We start from the raw sequence: 20,933 nt of genomic DNA, 5'->3' as shown, positions 1-20,933 counted from the left end.
TTTTTTTTCTGTTTTATATTGATATAATAAATTCATTGAAATAAGAACTTTCTTTTTCATTTCTGCTTTCACGGTGGTAACAGTGGGTTTGACTTAGTACGCTCCTAGGCAATATACAGTTTAAACAGCAATTAGTACTTCTACAATCCACTGGTATTAATCCAGACTTAAAAAGAACAGGAACAATGAAAGGTTAATAAAATGCAGCGTCACACCATTGTCCAATATAATTCAGAGCAGAAGGGAAAATTTCATTCCATGAATGAGTTCAAAATACTCTTACTTTATGAAGGTGCACATTCATTTTGTTAGCCTTTCCAACCAGGAGAAAAATTACGTATCTGTGGCACACACCCACATAGCACACACGCACAGGCATGAAAATGCAGCATGCACATATATATTAGTATCAAAGTCATAAAATGTACAAAGAACTATTTTAACTTTTTTTTTTTTTTTAAAAAATATATGTGACTGGAAGTGTAATTCAAAGTATGACGTCTTGCACATCTAAGCCAGAAGAATATATATGTGAGTTATGTTAGAAGTGAGAGGTAATCATATAATAAAGACTGTCTTAATCCTGCTATGTTTACGCACAATGAAACTAAAGCATCTCATTTCCTCTCTATTCCAGGTGTATGGAATTAGTAGATCTCGTAAGTTTACCTAGCTATCACAGCAAAGTGCTTTTGTTCAGAAAGTGAAGAAATTAAGAATTTTGAAAGGACACAATATTAGCGAGTGTGTTTCTTCAAGGTGCTCTTCACTGTAAAATGAGTCTTAAAATGATATGTGTGGATCTGTTGCTGACTTTATCATCAGTAGATTACTATTTCGATTAATTTCAGCTAAAGAAAAAAAAAAAATCACACGGTGATATCTAGACCTGGTCTTGAAAATTCAGCTTAGGCTTATGTTCAGGATGGAAATTTTCCTCTTCCTACATTTGTTAAGCAATAAGCAAAGTCAAATTACACGACTGCATACCATTATATATTGACTTATTATATGTATGTCACTGAAGTCACCAGTAAAGAAAATCTGAACCTCTGTTTTTACTACATGATTCACGAAGCTGAACAAAATACACCCATTTAGTTTAGATGCGTGGGGTTTTTTTCAGCAGTAACTGCTGAAGTTTTCACTTTTTACTTTCCAATGTCTTCAATTAATATGAACAGTGATAAGAAGCAGGCTTTTGAGTAGGTATTAGTAGCAAATTTCATTCTGACTTTTCCCAGGCGTCTCAAACTGTATTGAAAAGACATAGTTCACATTTTATTTTTGGAGGAAATCAAGAAAGATAGCTCACCATCTTCAGGAATGGAGTTGATGTGTCATAATTATAAGCAACTTTATCCTTTAGGATAAGAATATGAGCAGAGTCAATTATCACTTTCTTCAAGTTCATTATTGAATGGAAAAGCCTGTTAAAAATTTTAAAGTCTTAGTTCTCAGTTTTCATTCAATGTGATAACATCAAAATTTAAAAAGATTAAAGAACTCTAAAGTATGAGTAAAAGAAAAATAAATGTAATTTTTAATATCTATATAGCATGAAATTAAGAACAGCTAGTTGCAATGGGTGACCAGACTGCAAAATGCATAAATATTCTGAATTTCATTATATTCCTATCTTGCATACTGAAAATGAGGTACATCTCCACCCCACTGTTATGCTACAAAATGTATACCCTCAAAATACCAAGTACTTTTTCAAAATGCTAATCTTGGGAAAGTGCATGTTTTATATATTTGATTTCCAGTATCTATAGTGGAGACAAGCCTGAAATGCTGGTCACGAAGTCAAGACTGCCTCTAAGCAGGATAAGTAAAACAATCCAAAACACAAAAATTTACATTATTACTATTATTTCCATTGCTTCAACTCACGCGGGTTTACAAATTCTTAAATAGAGCTCTGTGATTTCATTTGTAAAGTGAAAAAAGCCTTTATGCTACTCTCTCATAACCAACTGCATTGCACATGTTTATACCTTGATTATACCTATGCTTCAACAGATAAAAAATTAATGAAGTTATGGAATTTAAAAATACTTGTCATGAATCCAGTAGTTCAAATCCAGAAATAGTATTTAAGAGGCATTTAAAACAATAACTTATTTAATGGGCATGCCTTACCATCAATTGTCTGCCATCATCTACCTCAATGAAATTTACTACTGCTTAACATTCCAATATGTAACAATTTTTCTAACAAATGCATAATTAAAGCATGTATCTACATACATAGACATATATATAGAGAGATAGATATCATACTCTCTTCTTCAAAAAATTTCCACACAGTAGCTGGCAGAATAATTTGTCGGTATTGAGAAAGCAAATACCCACCACATATAACAGCAACAAACAACAACAGACAAATTAACTACAAGATTGGCAACATGAAAAAGATTTCCCACATTGAAGAAAAGTAGGTTACAGAGGCTGTGGGATTTGAATATATGCTTAAATTAGCATGTCTCTTGATCATTGCTTAGCACGGGCAGATATAAAATGTTCTCCTATACAACAGTTACTGCAGAAAATAATAGATCTGTATTAAAGAACTCTCCATATCGTGTCTACCTAGCTTCTTTTGAAACCTCAGAAATTTTGTTTGGACATAAAATTCTTACTTCAGAGGATTAAAAAAATATTTCATAGATGAAGAGCAAGTGTAACCAAATCCAATTCTCTTGTAAAGCACCACTACACTTTCAGTACTGTGTTGCTAACTATAGTAAATCTGTATCTCTGAAATAAATACTTCTGTTTTAAGAAAACATAGGGAAATTAGCATTTAAGTGTATGTCTTTATAAGTTACCTGGTGCCATAATCCACAACTACCCAATCTTTAGCTGTTCCTGTAATAGCATCATGATGCTGAAAGAGTCCAAGGTTCCTCCTAGCTTCTGTCAGCAATTTATAGTTATCCACTGAAGGAAATACACTCATCTTCTCAGATTTACTGGACTGTACCAAAGCCAAGGAGTAGAGGATTTCTGCTGCCCTGGAATTGCAGAGAAGAATCAAATATTTAAAGCAAAAAGCAACACACATTTTACCTGAAGAATAAACTGATGTTTTTACATCTTTCCTCATGCCTAGTTCTGTGACTTCTTTAAACCTTAATCTTGTACTTTTTAGCCTGTTGCTAGCTTCAAACACTTAAAAATCACTGCTGCACTTCATCATCAACTAGTTTGACATCTTGTAATCTTCCTGCAAGGCTTCAGAGATGGAAAATAGAGCTTTAAAATAAAAATATGACAGTACAAAGTAATATACCATTTTCACAAATGTGTGAGGTATACAGATCTGATCTTAAAATGATAGACTGCCTTACAGCAGACATACAATTCCCATTTCAAAAAACAACTTATTAAACAAATAAAATTATCTTAAAGAAATATATTAATCTGTACACTCTATATAATATCTATTCTGCCATTTATACTTTCAGCAAACTAAATTCTCCTAAAGTCTTAGGCGGTTTGTGTACCTGCTCACTATACATTCACCTGAACAGTGAGAACACTGGATTCAAAAACCCTTAGACTAAACCGAATGCAGAGCCCTTCTCTCCTACTCCTTATGCAAAAGTCTAGCACTAAAATATTACCATTAGGTTGCCACTTGCTTAATGAGAATCTAAATTTATTTTACAAAAAAATACCCTATAATTGCCAGTCATTATGAATATCTAACAAAGATGCCTGTAGAAATTCTGGGTAACCATCTGCTAACTTTTTTTCCAATCTCCTTTTCCTAAAATGTTACAGTTCTGTTTCTGTAAGTCTGAAAAGTGTCAGATTCCTTTTCAAACTTTATTTGAGCTTAATGAAGGTTTCTCAGGTGTTTGAAGAAACCAGGAAGATACAGGTTAATGTTATAAAAAGCAAAGAAAGCAAAATAACATATGTTCTTGAAACAAATGTAAAACTAACTGGTAAGCATATAAATAGAAAAAAACCAAAACAAACCCCACAAAAAAAACCCCAAACTGAAAAGATATTAACTTTACATTTACCAAAGCTGTAACAACAAATTTTAAAATCATTCTCAGCTTGGGTTTTCAGACTGTGCATTGATATTAACTGTTAATGTGAAAAAAACCTTTGGATTCAGTTTGGTCTCTTTGCCATTATGCATCACATAGGCAACAATTATGTAAAAACTGCAAGCAGCATGTGTCAAACTAAACTGAAAGGTACACTGTCCATATAACAGCTCGATTCATTTCCATATTATCATTATTTGAGGAATAGGATGAAATTTTGCTCTTACAAGTAAGATAACTGGTAAGAAGCTACACACAAAATCAAGGTGTTAAAAGTTGTTCTTTTTATAATTAGTGCAGTTAAGCTTAATGGCTCTGATTTTAACGTTGCTTAATGCAAATCCCTACATCTATGCATTCCTTCTACTCTGTTCTATTACAGCTTAACTTGAAAGTAAAACAAGTATATTGTAGTTAAAAAGGCATGAGATGCACATTCATCTAGTGGATATACCCTTCTGAAAGTGTTTTACCTTTTTTAAAAAATTTGACTTAGCCACTAAACACTGACCCAACTGTAACTATGAAGTAGAGACCACAAAAATTTTTAGTCCTCAAAATACAGGTTAGATTTCCCTCCCCAAAATCCACCTCTTTTTTTTTTTTTTTTAAATAGGGAAGTTCATTATTTATAAACAAGGTAACAACCTTAAACCCAAAAGAAATAACATTAAAATGAAGGTGTATGGTAAATATATTTTCAGTTCATAGTGCTTCCAGAACTTCACTTTAAATCCATTTTGTCTATAAGGAACACTTGGAACTCTTTTGCCTTTCATAAAAATAACTGATTCTGTTTTACAGATCCACTCAGTACATCAGTCTCCTAGATGCAATTTTCCTTTCAAGTCTCAATATTATCCGAAATATTAGAATGGTTCAATGGTCAAAGATGAAAGACACTCAGAAGTGAAACCATAAGAAATATTATATTAGAGAACACTTCAACCTATAAGTAAGCATTTACCTCTAATATCTTTCCATAAAAGCTGTATAAAGCCTTGGTTTTCTCACCTCTATTTCAAACTACTGCAGATTACCTAAAGTAGTTACCACAGATTATCCACTTTGTTGTAATTTGCCACTGTATCTCTACCTGATGGGACACTGCAAATAGACCAAAATTTGCTTCACTGATTGTTCAAAGCCTACACTAAGTTACCTTTAGGTCCACTTTATATGTAACCTAAATAGATAAGAAATAATTTTTCCAAGGATTTCTGAACTCTGAAGATATGCTCTTTTCCATCCATCTGTACAGTTAGAAGTATCACTGCAGCTCTTGTCCTGCTTCTGAATTACTTCAACAATCTTTTTTGCAGACTTACCATAATTTTTCCCTGATTACATCTGCAGAGAATGAAATCACAGAATTAATTCCTAACTTGACGCCAACTATGCTGTTGTTCTTTGTATCTTTCCCTTATAACATTAAACAAACTTCTAGTCACTTATTTCATCACCCTTCAAACTATTTCAATTCATCCATCTCTCACTTAATATTAAAGAATCAATTATGTCTCAAATCAGTAATGATGTCACTTTCTATTACAAAATCCTTAAACTTTCACTCACTTTCTTTGTTGCACAAACCCAAAACTTGTTTAAAAGCAGGAAAAAACCAAACTCTTTTCTTGCTTAAATCACCAGCCATCATAGAAGGTCCTGAGGCTGAACACTATTTTCTGGCTACTAAGTAGCAGTGAAGTACTTCTGAAACTGGTACTGCTGGAACTTAAAAGCATTCCTCCTTAGTAAAGAACACACACACATACATAATTATCTCCTGTTAATGGTTCATTCCTCCACATATATATATACATACTCATATGCACCCTAGACAGATAGATGTAAGTTAGCTCAAAAAGAACTATAGTAAATTTAATTTAAAGGTTGGGGCAAGGGTGTTATTAATTAAATATGATTATGAAGTATTTCCTCAAACTCTAAAGAAAATAAAAAATAAAAGACAAAACCGCTAATTCTGCTGTTCTCATAGCTAATATGCCATCCCTGAAGATTCTCCAGGTCTCTGGAAGCAAAATTGCCAAAAAGCCTGATATTAAACTGACAAGAATACATCTATACATTCTGTTCTTACATTTTATTCATAGAGGTTAATGAAGGATGCAAAACTTCCCAAGTACATTTTTAGAAATGTGCTTTGTTTTAATTCATAAGACCGAAGGTTTAGTTTTCTTCCAGACATTCCTTACCTGTAAGTCTAGCACCTTTTTCAGAACCTAAAGGTAACTGAAATTTTTACATGAAGGAATCTTTTAACATTGTAAAGTTGTCAATACTACAAATAAACTTGAAAGCAATTCACACAAAGTTTTTGGCAATGTAAGTAATAAAAAACAGAAAAATGACAATAAACACTTAAAAAAATTTGAGAAAATAGGCTATGATAAAGCTAAAAGAAAATTAAATCCTTGGTGCATTTTAAGAAACAGAAAGGAATTTAGGCAAAAGTATGAAAAACAATTAAGTAAGGAATTAAATTTATAATCTGTCCCGTTTTCTATACATCTTGTCTTTTCCAATAGCAGAATTAAACAAGGCTGTTTTCACTGAAAATCAAAGATTCTTATGATAAGCTAATAAGAACAGAGCTAATTAGTATTAATAATGTTGATACAGTAAGTAAAAAATAAGATGCTTCTAAGAAAATCATATTCCTAGTGATGCTTGATACTCTATTCATAAATATTTCTATAGTCGTCAAACTTCCTAATTACTGTTAGCCTTACAAATGACCTCTTTGTAATCTAACATTTTTGGTTTTGTACATGTTAAGCATAACAACCATAACATTCCAAAGTTCTGACTAGAACACTGCAGAAGTCACTCCTCTGATAACTTCTTACTATTTTTACATTTTTCTGCCAAAGGGATCTTAAGTCTTGCTTTTTGCCAGTCCTCTCAGCTTTGGTCTTATTTTTCTTCTCCTTCCTTACAGTCTTTGGCTTCTTTTCTCCCTGCTTTCCGATTTGTGAAACATTTCTCCTTCCTGGTCAATGCTATGCCTTCAAAGTTAGGTTACATTGTCTCTTCCCCAACATCTTTCTATTCTCAGGGCCTTGATCTCACTTCTCCTTACATATTTCTTAATCTTTCTATTGCTATAATTTCTTCTTCACTAATTTTCCTGATTTCCTCAGGTGTCTATTCTTCGAGTGCAGAGGGAAGGCTACAAAAAGCCATTTTCTTTAAGAGAAAAACATACACAGAGCAGACAGTAGCTGTGTCCCAAGTTTGAAAAGCCTTCATTTTACAGAGTAAAGACTGGATTTCTGGAAGAAGGAAAACAAATTCTGCTAGATACAGAGGTTTCCTCTTCTGAAAGGTACTTGTATCTGCCTCCAAAACACTACTTTCCACACCTCTCTTGCTCCCTGCACTACTGCAGCAGCACTTACAACACAAAATAAAATTGTAAGAATCCTTAAGGAAGGACTTCTCAGCACTACAGAAGTTCTTGTCTAGCACAAAAAGGTCTGAACAGCATATAAAAGCACTACAATAGGTGTATTCTTTCTGGAGCCTTAAAATACAGTTAAATAATTTTACAATGTGTCTTATCTACAGCTGCTACAAAGGAGAATCACTTGAATATGCCATTACCAAAATTCAGCAATGTTTTTTTCTTTAAAGAAGATGCAAACACTCTTCGCAGAGCAGTACCTTACAATCTGAGATCACTTGGCACTCCACATTCCTGACTACTTCTCAACTGCCTCTGACAAGCCTGTAAAATTTGCACTTTTGTATTTCTCTCTAAAAGAGTTCATATTATAGCCATAATCTGACAGTCACCCAAATCAGATACAGAAATAAAAAACATACTACTTGCTATTTTTTTATGGAATCAGGACTTGCTGATCACTTCAATAGTGTTTTAGAACAACTTATTTGTTTGGATGGAAAAAATATCATCGCATTTCTGTGAATTTACTAAAAAAAAACATACACCATCTAATACTTGTAACAAGAACTACATTTGGGGACCGCTTAGGCTATCCTTATCATAAGAAAACTGTGCATTTCAAAATCATTTTTCCATCTGTCCCACAGATTTAGAGTACTTATAGATTCATCTCTCCCACTTGCAAAGACATATGTTATAAATTTACTGGATGACAGTATTTACCGTAAGTAGGATTCCAGGACTCTATCTAATCGTTTATAGAAGGGTCGTGATGTAAAGTATCCGCTCCAATAGTGATGATCTCTGTCTGCATAGGTGAAGAAGTCTCCACTTAAAACAGGAAAAAATGAATTGCTGCTCTTCTCACCCAAATTGCTTGCTTTGCGCAGAGCTTCAAAGTAATCTGATAAAGTTCCAAACTGGGCCTGAATGAAAATTAAAATTACTATAATACAGTTCCATTTCCTTTATTTAGACATATGAAGAGACTGAATACAATTGGTTTCATATACATTTCAGAAATACCCCAGTCTTCCAGTAGAAATATAGCAGAAATTCTATCTTAAAGAGCTTTAAAATTTCCTTGCACACTTTTCATAGAGTTGGGGTTGTTCAGCCTGGAGAAGAGAAGCCTCAACAAGGGAGAGGAACTGATGCCCATTTTGCCAGCATTGAGAGATGTTGTTAAAGAAGGCATAATCAGCAAACTGGATTTTGAATGAGAGTGGAAAAACAATTAATGGAAGTGGGAACAGCACAGAAGAGCATACTACCACAAGTATCCTCATAATAAACTATAATGATAATTCTTCAAATTTAAATTAAGTCATATCTTCGGTTTTGTTTTTTTATTTTTATTAATTTTAACAGCAAGTATAGAAAGTAGCATGCTACAATTTACAACACCAGAAAACAAGCTTTTAGTAAAAATCTTTTAAAAGTTACTTGGAATATAAGGACTATTACTATGACAACAAAGCTATGCTATTTCAACATTCAAAAAACACCAAACAGGAGTCACTCTTCAAAATCGTTCAGAAGATCCAAGTATATGTAAGGCGGATACAGTATAACTTGCCACTTTTTATGGAAGAAAAGTAGAGACATAATGCCACAGAAATCCCAATATTAGTGATCCTTGACTTATCAGGCACTTCTAGGACGCTTTGCTTTTTCCCTCACTATCATAGACACCTACAAGATTGAATTTGGAAGAAAAAAACCAAACAAACAATGGACCAAGAGAAATCAGGTATAGGTGACCTCCCTTCTGTATGCTGCGTTACATCAGAGGAAGAAAACATCACCAGAGGAACCAGGAAAGTTGAAGAACACCCATTCCAATGTCAGGTGAGCAGAAACAGTGAAATAACCTGATAAACTCTTCTATTGGTGTATAAAAAGTCTCAGCTTAATAATTAATGCATAATAGATGTAATGGAGATCTCCAAATGGGAGATTAAACTTCCTGAGAGCAAAATAGTATCTTTTACAGTAATCTACCACATGTTTTTAGGACCATACAATAGTTGCTGGCATGAGAATCTCAATGATAACAGACACATTCACTAGATAAACATCTCAAATTTCTCTGAAGGAGTAAATCTCTTCTAAGATCAGAAAGGCAGAGTAGGAAGTCCCTTGTGCAAGTAGTAATATCTTAGGCATCTCAGCACTTAAGAAAGAAATGTGAACTCTTCCTTTATATAGTCTAGGTTCTTAGGAAGCTGAGCATGACCTCTTACTTGCCTGTGGAATTACAGGCTGCTGGGGAAAGTGCAGCAGAGTGTGAAAGTTCTCCACCTAAGCTCATATTTCCAAGGATAAATGACACCAGTTTAAAAAAAAACAACCAAACAAAAAACAATAAACAGGCAAAAAACCACCTAATCCCATAAACAGAGAGAGAAAGAAAAAAATTCAAATAAATAAATAAATAAAAGTAGACATGTTCCAGTGCCAACAGGGCTCCAGTTGAGCAAAGTACTGTAGGTATGAAGTGGCTGAATCACAGGATTACATATCTTTTTGTCTGGGTATTAGGAACCAGAAAAAGGGTTGGATACTTCTATGAAGGCCCCAAGGGCTGGGGTGATTCCCAAGACATTAATCCACATAGACAAGCCAGGGCTAATGAAGTGGACTCCTAGAGCCCTTGACAATGGAGCGAGCAGAACCTTTCAGATGCCTCAGCACAGGAGTGGTCCTTGAAGAATGACCTCAGAGCTAGAGCCTTCAGTTTTTGCCCCAGAGAAGAAATCATCCAGTCCAGGTTAGTAGAAATGGAGACTACAGAAAGTATGCTGCTGTTAGTATCCAAAGAGTAATTACCTGCACACTATACCCATTTCTGAGGGGCGTAAAGCTGGTGATAGCAGCAAGCTTTAGATTTAAAAGATTTAGATTAGAACAATTTAAAGGAGTACACTCCAGGTCCATCTCCCTCCACAGAGCTAGAAGTTAACCTCACTTCAATCCAGAAATTCCTGGGAGACTTGCTGACCTGAGGGAGAGTAGTGCAGAACATGTCACCCACAACCTACAGGAAACAGATGCAAAATCCAGCTCTCAGACAAGCTGTGATCCCAAAAGACCATCTTTCTTATGCAGAACACAAGTCCAGAAGTCGGCAGGAAGAACTAACAGTAGTTAGTTAGTGCTACAGGCACTACTCAAATCTGCATTAAAGGAATGGGAGGAGGTCTCAAGAAAAGTGAGGCAAAATGATGCACACGCAAACAATACATGAAAGATACCAGATCAGGTTTAAAAAGCCTTAACGTCAAAGCAGCAATAGTGTTTTCTCATGTGATACTCAAGAAAAAACAAGGTTGTGGTCTCCTATTTCTTATTCCCATGCTAAAAGATGATGAAACGGTGTCCAAGTACAGAGAACATCTATAGCGCAAGAAGTCTCTAAAGTACTCAGCTTACACATTAGAATGTATGAATGTGTATATTAACACTCAAACATAATTCATGATTTAAAGTGATATCTCATCTGATAATTGTGATAGCACCTTCACTCCTTTTGTAGCCAGGTCAATCTCTTAGATTTTTTTATTGTATTCAACAACATGTGCCAGCAATGGCGCCCCTTTGGATTTTTTGTTTGGTTGGTTTGGGACATAAAGCCAAGAGGACCCAAGAAAAGCAACAAAATTTGCTTGAACTTCTAATAAGAAAATGCAATAGTTTTAAATAACAAAGCCTGCAAACACTAAATAACAATGCTTGAAGCCTGTGAAAACAAGAGTACTAAGAAAACAATCAAACCTAATAGCTGTTCTCTAAAATAATCTAGTTTAGATACTATTTATAGTTTTCAAGCAGATATTATTAACAGCAAAGTTTTTGTTCTGGAGGAAGAGGAGGTGGTAAAGGTAAAAAAATGTAATCTGCTGTTAAACAATATACAAAGCTCCACAGTTTCAAAAAAAAAAAACAAACCACAAAACAAACCACAACTTTTTTCTATGAAGAATCTCAAAATACTGAGAAATATTGTTTTGTCCACAAACCAGAAACAGCATTGTATTTACCTTAACATGCCACTCAGGATGAGAATTCATATAATCAAACAGCTTTTGATAATTCTGGAACTGCTGATCCCATTCTGAGCTCTCAGCATATCGGAAATCATCCCCTAGTGGAGCCAACAGAACCTTAGTACGGAAAAGCTTTGACTTCTTTCTGTATTGATCTAAAATCATCCAAGCCCTTGAGGGAAAAAAAGAAAAAAAAAAATTTAGAAAAGAGAATAAAGGTCAGCATTTGACAAAACCGTTCTTAGATATCAAGTTGAGCATTAAGGTGATCCTAAACAAGACATACAAAACTCCGTTATCTCATTTTGTAACAAAAAAAGCTGGATGCAATTCCCCCCACTGGGACACCACATTCAACCTACTATTGTTGCAAACACTATGCTAATTAAATCCTTCGATAAGCTTATCAAGCTCCATCTCAAACAGTAAGTCAGTCTGCATCAATTTGTTCCTGTGCCAAAACTAACCTTCAGTTTAAATTATGTTTACCTCCTTCATATTTAGATAACAATCCTAATCCTCTCCAGCCCTTATTTACAATAATAAGAAAGCTCTTCTCATCCCCTCTGGTAATTCTCTTGGATACTTTGCTTCATATCTTCATGTCCTTGACAGAAAAAACTGCCCATAAATTAATCTTTGAGGAACTCCAGGCTTGCAAAAAAACCCCCAAAAACCAACAACAAAGCAAAACAACCCCCCCAACATCTGGCAGAAGCTCACTATTAACAATCACTGTTCCCCTTCAGCCAGGTTCTTACCTGTCTTAGAGCCAGCCCTCTTAAGCTTTAAGTAAGCACATGTCCTGAAAAATTAAACCCACTGCTTTTCTGCTTTTGGCCTTTACAAAAAAAAAAAAAACAAAAAAACCACACAAACAAAAACCCCACACATGCACACATAGAAAAAAGGCAGTCAAATTATCCTTTGGCACCTACTAACTCTTTGATGGGTAAAAGACAAGTTCTGTCATCAAGCAGTAATGTATTAAAAGTTACAAGCCTAATGTCTGGGTTACTGAAAAGGCCCATTTCCCCCCTTTCCCCCTTACAACCACAATCACTATCAAATCATTAGATGCTGATCCTCTCTAAAGTTACGGAAATAATTTTAGTAGGGAGTATAAACAACAGCTACATATTTAATAAAACAGGAATATAAATGACAACGTTTTACAGAGCAAATAGCAGCAAAATCCAGATTCCAGTGAGCTTTTTGTTTCTACATGTCTTTTTAATAAATCATAGCATCATAGAATGGTTTGGGCTGGAAGGGACCTCAAAGATCTTCTAGTTCCAACCCCCCTGCCATGGGCAGGGACACCCTCAACTAGACCAGGTTGCTCAAAGGCCCATCCAACCTGGCCTTGAACACTTCCAATGATGGAAGTGTTCCAACTCATGCTCTTGAAGATTTGTTATATAAACATTTATGTGAGAATACTAGTCCAATATATTTGAAACTCATATTTCTTTGACCAGCAAGTCAGGGTTTATTTGTTTATCAGATTATAAAAGTATTGAGTAAACACAAGGTCTGACTATGCTCTGGATGGAGAAAAAAGGGCACAACATCATCTTCAGTTAAGGATCTACATAGTTCTGCTGAGACTAGAATAGCCCCAACTAATGGCTTCCACACCCCACCCCGCTCATCTATAGTTTGGTTTATAGTTCAGATTACCAAGTATTTATGCTTGAATCAATGTTTTCTGTGACTTTCAACAGGCTGCAGATTTAAACATACAGACTTCCTCTCCACAGAACTAACAGAACAATTGCCATAACACAAGACTTTGTAATTCAACCTTCTAAGAAGCCAGCCTAACTCAGATTTTCCACTCACAGCCTACAGCTGGAAACATACTTTATTTTAGAGCCTCTTGAAAAATATAAGACTTCCGTTAACAGGATATTTGACTTTGACATCTCTCTTCAAAGTCCTCCTCTAGTTTCTTTCCAAATCTACTGCAAAATTCATCAGTGTTGCTGTTCTCTCTTTCTTCAAAGTACTCACAACTGTAGGATTATTAAGTGTTTAAGGGGGCAGCAGGATCTTCCTCCATTGCAAACCAGTTTCAATTGCAAAAACGCCAAAGAAAAATGAGATTTCTCAAGTCAGTTATATCCTCTTAACAATTAACATGGCTGGTTTTGCCCCTTCATATGTCAAAGGAGAAAGACTAGTAGCCATCAAGAGTCTGTGGGAATCACAAGAAGTTTTGCAGCAGCTATAGCAAGCCCTATGTGACAGGTTTGACAGTGGTCATTGCTTCACAGTCCCTACTACTTCGGCCCATACAGCACATGAAGCATTAGGGACTCAGTCTGAACATCAGTTGCATGCCATGCAATGTGACCAACCATAAAAAGAAAAAAGCTGAAGTGTTCTTGAACAGTAGGGGGTGAAGGGGAAAGTCCATTTTCTACTTCTCTGAAGCATGTAACTTGTATTACAGACACTTTCGTATTTCCATGTGTGGGAGGGAGAGCCATACACCAAAACAAGCTATGCTTCCTACACCAAAACAACTCATTCCTATTCAAGAAGAAAAAAAATAACAGCTGTTTTTTCTTGCTAATGTGAAAAGCTAGAACTTCAGCATTCAAACATATGGATAAAGATGCAGCTGCAAAACAAAGCAAGTGCCACAGCAATCTCTATAACCTAAGCTGTTATGAAGTGTAATTAAACAAGTACAGGCTTTCAATTCAGCTGCTGTTTCATTCCTTCCTACCAAATCACAATTAAAGTGGCAAGGCAATGATAAATCCAACAGCTACTAGTTTTAAGTTTTCAATTCAATATCTCTTTAGTATATATGTACGGCCATGATAGTATTGAAATCAAAGAAACAGTCTCAGCTGACTATTCAAGATCTGTGTTTTATTAATTTTGTTGCAGCTTTAGCATTGAAGAAAGCTCAGTGATCTAAACCTTGCCTTAAATTAATCAAGTGTGTATCAAATACTTTTTTCAGATCCATGTAGTGTAGATCTCCTGTATTTTTCCAGTCATAAAAACCAAATCAATCAGAGATGAGAGACAGATTAGAGTGCTACAAACCTTTAACCTTGGAAAGCTTATGATGTAAAGATAGATTTTCCAATTACTTCTGGATCTCATACATCTCATCATAACAACTGTAAAACTTGTGTTGTTAGAGAGGTCAGATCAGAGAAGGTTTTGGTTGCCTACTATATTTCAGCTTTTTCTTTTTCATAAAATACAAGTAGTGTTTTTAGCATTCTCCAGCAAAAGACCACTTCCTATGTTTTAGTGGATTTATTTGAAACTACACTCTGAAAGTATGGTTCCTATTTTCTATCGAGTGTTCCAAACGTAAGTAATCCAGACTCCCAACTCAAAGACCATCTGTTAGTTTTATGTTTCCCTGAGGTATTATCTACCATACTACTGGTTTAAGTCCCTGTTAGACACCAAAACTGTTTCTATCTACCAAAAGCTGATGCAAAAGATTTTAGAGACAATATGGAGATGATGATCTCTTCAACTTGATCATATGTTCACTACATACTGCTTGGTTTGCATGGCAAGGTTTTGGTAACAGGGGGGCTACGGGGGTTGCTTCTGTGAGAAGCTGCTAGAAGCTTCCCCCATGTCTGACAGAGCCAATGCCAGCCGGCTCCAAGACGGACCCACCACTGGCCAAGGCCGAGCCAATCAGCAGCAGTGGTAATGCCTCTGTGATAACACATTTAAGAAGGAAGAAAACCAACCTCGGAAAACTTTTGCAGCCAGAGAGAGGAGTGAGAAGATGTAAGAACTCTGCAGACACCAAGGTCAGTACAGAAGGAGGGGGAGGAGGTGCTCCAGGCGCTGGAGCAGAGATTCCCCTGCAGCCTGTGGAGGACCCCATACCAGAGCAGGTGGATGACCCCAAAGGAGGCTGTGACCCCGTGGGAAGCCCATGCTGGAGCAAGCTTCTGGCAGGACCTGTGGCCCTGTGGAGAGAGGAGCCCACGCCAGAGCAGGTTTGCTGGCAGGACTTGTGACCACGTGGGGGACCCACGTTGGAGCAGTCTGGTCCTGAAGGTCTGCACCCCGTGGGAGGGACCCACACTGGCACAGTTGGTGAAGAACTGCAGCCCATGGGAAGGACTCACGTTGGAGAAATTGGTGGAGGACTGTCTCCTGTGGGAGCGATCCCACGCTGGAGCAGGGGCAGAGTGTGAGGAGTCCTCCCCCTGAAGAGGAAGGAGCAGCAGTAACAATGTGTGATGAACTGGCTGTAACCCCCATTCCCCGTCCCCCGAGCTGCTGCGGGGAGAATAGGTATCAACCAGGAGTGAAGTTGAGCCCAGGAAGAAGGGAGGGGTGGAGGGAGGTGTTTTAAGATTTGATTTTATTTCTCATTGCTCTACTCTATTTTGCTTGGTAATAAGTTAGATGAATTTTCCTCTAAGTTCAGTCTGTTTTGCCTGTGACACTAATTGGCGAGTGATCTCTCCCTGTTGTTATCTCAACCCACAAGCCTTGCGTTACACCTTTTCTCTGCTGTCTAGTTAAGGAGGGGGAGTGATAAAGCAGCTCTGGTGGGCACCTGGCCTCCAGCCAGGGTCAACCCACCACACATATCTGCCCCATTTCTTGTAATCTTTGATTTCATATGACATGGTAAAAGAACCATGTCTTTTACAAGGTTGAAGTTAGGTTGTTAGGCTAAGGTTGCATCTTAGAAGTGCAGGGATAATTTAAGATCTAAATAAAAACCTAAAACCTTAAAAAGCATTCTGAGCAGGCTCTCTACATTATATTTATAGCCTGTATGTTCCAGGTATTTGTTAAACAAGCTGTTACTCTTCTATAAATACTTGTCTCAGCTAATTGGGATATATATTCAAGACTTTTCTTTTTACAACTTTGATTTATACACATGAGCTTTCCTTCACATTTGATAAGCACTATGTGTGTCAATGATTCTCCTATTAGCTCTACTGTTCTCCTGCCACCTTCAGCTTTCATTTTTCTACTTCTAAAGAAAATTACTTTTTCCTATGATTCCAATTTCTACCTTAAAATATGACAATTGTGAAGTATTCTGTTTTATTTTGGTTTTATCTTCGATAAAATTTTGTAATTGAATTTTACTTACAAAGGGAAGTTTTCAAGATACTTGGGAAAATTTATACCCTGAAAAAGGGCATGCAGACAACTAACGCATCATCAACACATTGTCACTTCAAAACTCCAGCATCAAGATGAGAACCAAAAGGTCACCCTGCTATCCTTAATACATTTGTTATACTAAAAATTTCACAACAATTGTAAACACCCACCTAAATTTCTAACTCTTGAACTTGGGGATGGTTTGAAGGCGTAAATATAGTAATGGGACCATAGAATACAATCTTTTTCTGGAAAAACCTTTAGCATTTCTATCTTCCCCCTTCACGCCCTTTTTTTTTTTTTTCCTTACAAAATTGAAAAGTAGTTTTGTAAAACTGTAAATTTGATTCTTATCCATGGCAAAACAACACAGTGTTTCTATTTGAAAAACAAAAATTGAGGTTAATATGATTTCCCACCCCCACCCCCCAGACATGTAAGACATAGGACTCACATTCACTTAAAGCGTCCACTTCAAGAAACCTAGGCCACAGATTGCAGTTTTCAAGGATATACCATGGAAAATATCTTGCTGTTTGCAGTTACAGCATGCTAACACCATGCTGTCCCTGAAGTCTTCCACTGGTAGGAGACAGATCACTGTCTATTCATAAAATCCACAAAAACTACAGTAAACCAGTAACACAACTATAATCAGGCAGATAACAATGTTCTGCCTAGCATTCAGAGATAGTAACAGACTCATGTATTATGAATGGAAAAGAAAAAAATTTAATGCATCTACCTTAATTACAACTGTCAATTATGTTCTGAACTTATGAGCAAACCCTAGGTTAAGTAATAGGTATTATTTTCCTACGACAAGTTTATTTTAAGAACTTTATAAATTCACCAAGCTATGCTACATATTATTTCTGACCAGCATAAATTTTTTTTTTTTTTAAAGTTATTACATTGCAGAATATGTAAAAACCATACCTGTGTTGAACATTTCCAGCATGAATGGCTTCTGGTGGAACTCTCCATGGACAGCTTACTCTTCCTCCAGGGAGACGTTTGAAATCAAACTGGCAGCAGATTTTTGGATCTGGACCACAAGTATGAGGAACATCATAGCTATAGAAAGGCATCATATGACAAAGGATATCTGTACTGGATCCCAAATCTGGAATTAAATAGATACAGCATACCTTTAAAATAAACGCTCTCAGATTTGCCAAAACTAAATCAGTTCCATGTTCTTAGTCCAAGAATTGTATTAAAAACGTAAGATCAAGACAATTCCTTGCTTTGGATATTCATACCTGGAGTCTACCTTTGTACGCACCTTACATATAATGAGGCTAAAAAAGAGATACAACCAAGATTGGAATGTTCCAATCAAGCACTAGCTAACTTGGAAAGTCAGGAACAAAATGTTAAGAGTTTTTTTAAACCCAAATAAATCTCATTATTTCCAGAATTTCAAGAGGTGAACTAAACATGTCTTTTATACTTCAAGTGAATCAAACACAACCAAATAAAAAAACCCACCAAAAAACCCCCAAACCCAAAACCCAACCACTCAGTGCTCATTACCCTCATTAGAACATTTGAATTGGTTCATTTTAGCAACATCTTAATTTCTTAACACATAACTTCAATACATTCACTGTACAATTCTATGTACTTGTAGATAGACTCTACGCACTTCTGAGACCATCTTTGCAATCCTAACTTTTCCGTCTAGTCAGTCCATTCCCTAAAGTTCAACCCACCGGGAGCAGAGATCTACACACATTTTGTCAAGTCTCAAAAGAAGGCCTTTCAAAACTTAAAGAGAACTTGAAGTTCTCATGAAACTTAAGAGAACCTTAATTTTACTCATCTGGTAAACCCCTAAGTGCTGATTACCTATTTCCAGCACTAATGACTTAAAGTAATTTTATGCTGAAAAAATGGGATGAATGCTGTAGATGTGCCACAGAACCTGGCTTCTAAGTATGTCAACAATACATATGAAAATACTCTTCAAAACCTTAACAGCATAAGTCTTCACAGTTCCAATCCAGACCTTTTGTTTAAAAACTCCTATTTTACTGCAACCTATTACTACTAAGAAGGTACTATTCCAGAAACATATGCATTTACTTTTCAACCACAGGAGTTCTCTTTATCTCAGGTACCATGTCTACATATCATGCCAGATAAGTGTGCAGTGATCTCTGATATGTGATCTGTTTTGAAAAGTCTTCTTTGGAAGCCCAAACACTAGACCATATCATACATGTGATTGACGTATGCAACTATTTAGGAAAAAGGCCTGTCAATTAAGTATTCTGTACACTGGCATACACTAAAGTCCAAAGAAAAATCTGTTAAGTGTCAATATCTGATAAATTCTTTCACAGTGGTATGTTTTCCTCAAGTCAAGCTAACTTGTGCAGCAGATCGCTTTCTCTGAATACCCTCCTTCCTACTATTTCAGATTAAAAACACAGAGGAACTAAAAAGCTTCAAGATTACCACCACCTTTTAATAGTAAGTACTAAATATGTCTATTTGACCCTGTATTGATAAAGGACCGACATATTAGCTCACTTTAAAAGCCAGAAAGACCAAAACCTCAACCACATACATTCATCATACAGTTTACTGGAATGTTGATACGGTACAAAGCAAAACAAAATATTCTTCTAGAAAAGTACATTCATCTATAGTTTGCTAAGGTATGATTACTACATTACCTAAGAAAACATTCATACTCTCTATTGTATAAATAATATCAAAAAGCAATTATATTTATTCTAAGAATAAGGTTTTAGGTGATAATTTCATTGCAAATTAAAATGGTAAAATGTTTTTAATCTGGTTTTCTGACTAAAGATAACCTACAAATTTTGAGTCCACTGAAAGCTACTGTAACTAATGACACTAATTTTTCACACCAGATGAGGAAAACTGGTTGCTTGAAAGTTTTTTCCTTAGTAAGAGCATAAACAAGACTGGTATCTCCACCTTCAAATATTCAATTTTGATCTTTTTTTCTCTAAAAATGTTTCTTCTCCTCCACTTTACTTCCATGTAGTAGGAGTAGGAGGAAGAAAATAAAGAGGTGAGAAAAAGATTATCCCATCCCATTTAATTATTTTATATATACTTGTAAGGAACGTGGGAGAAGAGAAATAAGAGAAAGTAAAAGCACAAAGGAAAGTGAAGAACAAGGAAGATCAGAGAAACAATGACAATAATATAGGTTTTATATTTAACCCCTTTCGTAACACACAGGCACTCACATTCCCTTTCTACTACTAAAAAAAAAAAAAAACCCACCCCCCCCCCAAAAACCCCAAAACTTAACCTACATGAAAGACTTTTTTTTTTAACAGAACTGCTAGTCTAAAATTTTCAAGTTTAGACTAACTTCTCTAAACTACCTGTTCTGTAAAGATTCCCCATAGTATTTATTCAAGTTCTCTCCATATTTTAGCTTTGTAAATTAACAAAATAAATTGACATAAAGGAAAAATACATACCCCAATTCTGTCTCCAAAAAAATTCTAGTGTCTTCTGTGTTGCAAAATGTTTTTTAACTGAGTAATGAACTCTCTGTATAAGCATATTGGAAAATCCTGTGCGTTTCAGAAGGTAGGCCATTGTTGGTGAATGCCCAAAAGGATCAATTGCCCAACCAGACTTTGGTTTTACTCCTGTTGACAAAAGAAAAAAGTAAAAAGGAAAGAAAGTTTTACTTTTCACTCAAAGAAAGCTATACCAATATAATACAAATCACAGCACTGAAGATAAAATTACCAGGAAGACAAATTAAAATATACAGCTGAGTATTAAGCCTCCTTCAGACCACACCCTGGAATTAAAAAGCTAGAATTAAACAGACTAACAGTTAACAAAAAACCCCCAAACAACCAAAACAAAAACAAACAAACAAAACCAAACACAAAAAAACACACCAACAAAACAAAACAAAAAATCAAATATCTTAGAGGCAAAGCATTCTAGCTGCATAAAAACATAGTAATCTATGTTGTTACATGATTTCAATTGTGTTTTAAACAATTTTACATGGAATCATAATGAAATGTACCTCCTTTTTCATCTGAAGTAGTTGACAGATGTTACAATTGGAAAGGAAAGTTGAAAGAAAATAAACGGATGGAGGTGGATTGATGAATTGTTGAATTTTCACATTAATTTAAATAATGTTGGCTTTGTAACTATTCTTTTTATTTATTTGCCTGGCAATCATTAGAATCATGTTGATTAATACTGTCTTTTGACTGAACTTTATACTAG

At 35.6% G+C, this 20,933-nt stretch overlaps 1 protein-coding gene across 5 annotated transcripts in view; it reads right to left on the bottom strand.

Annotated features, from left to right (window-relative positions):
* Nucleotides 1-20,933, bottom strand: part of MAN2A1 (mannosidase alpha class 2A member 1) — a 119,850-nt gene that overhangs the window by 63,242 nt on the left and 35,675 nt on the right. For all 5 annotated transcript variants that reach the window (XM_054810943.1, XM_054810945.1, XM_054810944.1 and 2 more), the window contains 6 exons: nt 20,156-20,329; nt 17,619-17,805; nt 11,544-11,721; nt 8,224-8,426; nt 2,835-3,020; nt 1,316-1,430 (listed from right to left, as the gene is read on the bottom strand). In XM_054810943.1, the coding sequence (XP_054666918.1) occupies nt 1,316-1,430; nt 2,835-3,020; nt 8,224-8,426; nt 11,544-11,721; nt 17,619-17,805; nt 20,156-20,329 (1,043 nt within the window). The remainder of the gene's footprint in view (nt 1-1,315; nt 1,431-2,834; nt 3,021-8,223; nt 8,427-11,543; nt 11,722-17,618; nt 17,806-20,155; nt 20,330-20,933) is intronic.

This window comes from Grus americana, chromosome Z (assembly GCF_028858705.1).
Source record: "Grus americana isolate bGruAme1 chromosome Z, bGruAme1.mat, whole genome shotgun sequence".
NCBI lineage: Eukaryota > Metazoa > Chordata > Aves > Gruiformes > Gruidae > Grus > Grus americana.
This window is presented reverse-complemented; position numbering and strand designations above follow the sequence as displayed.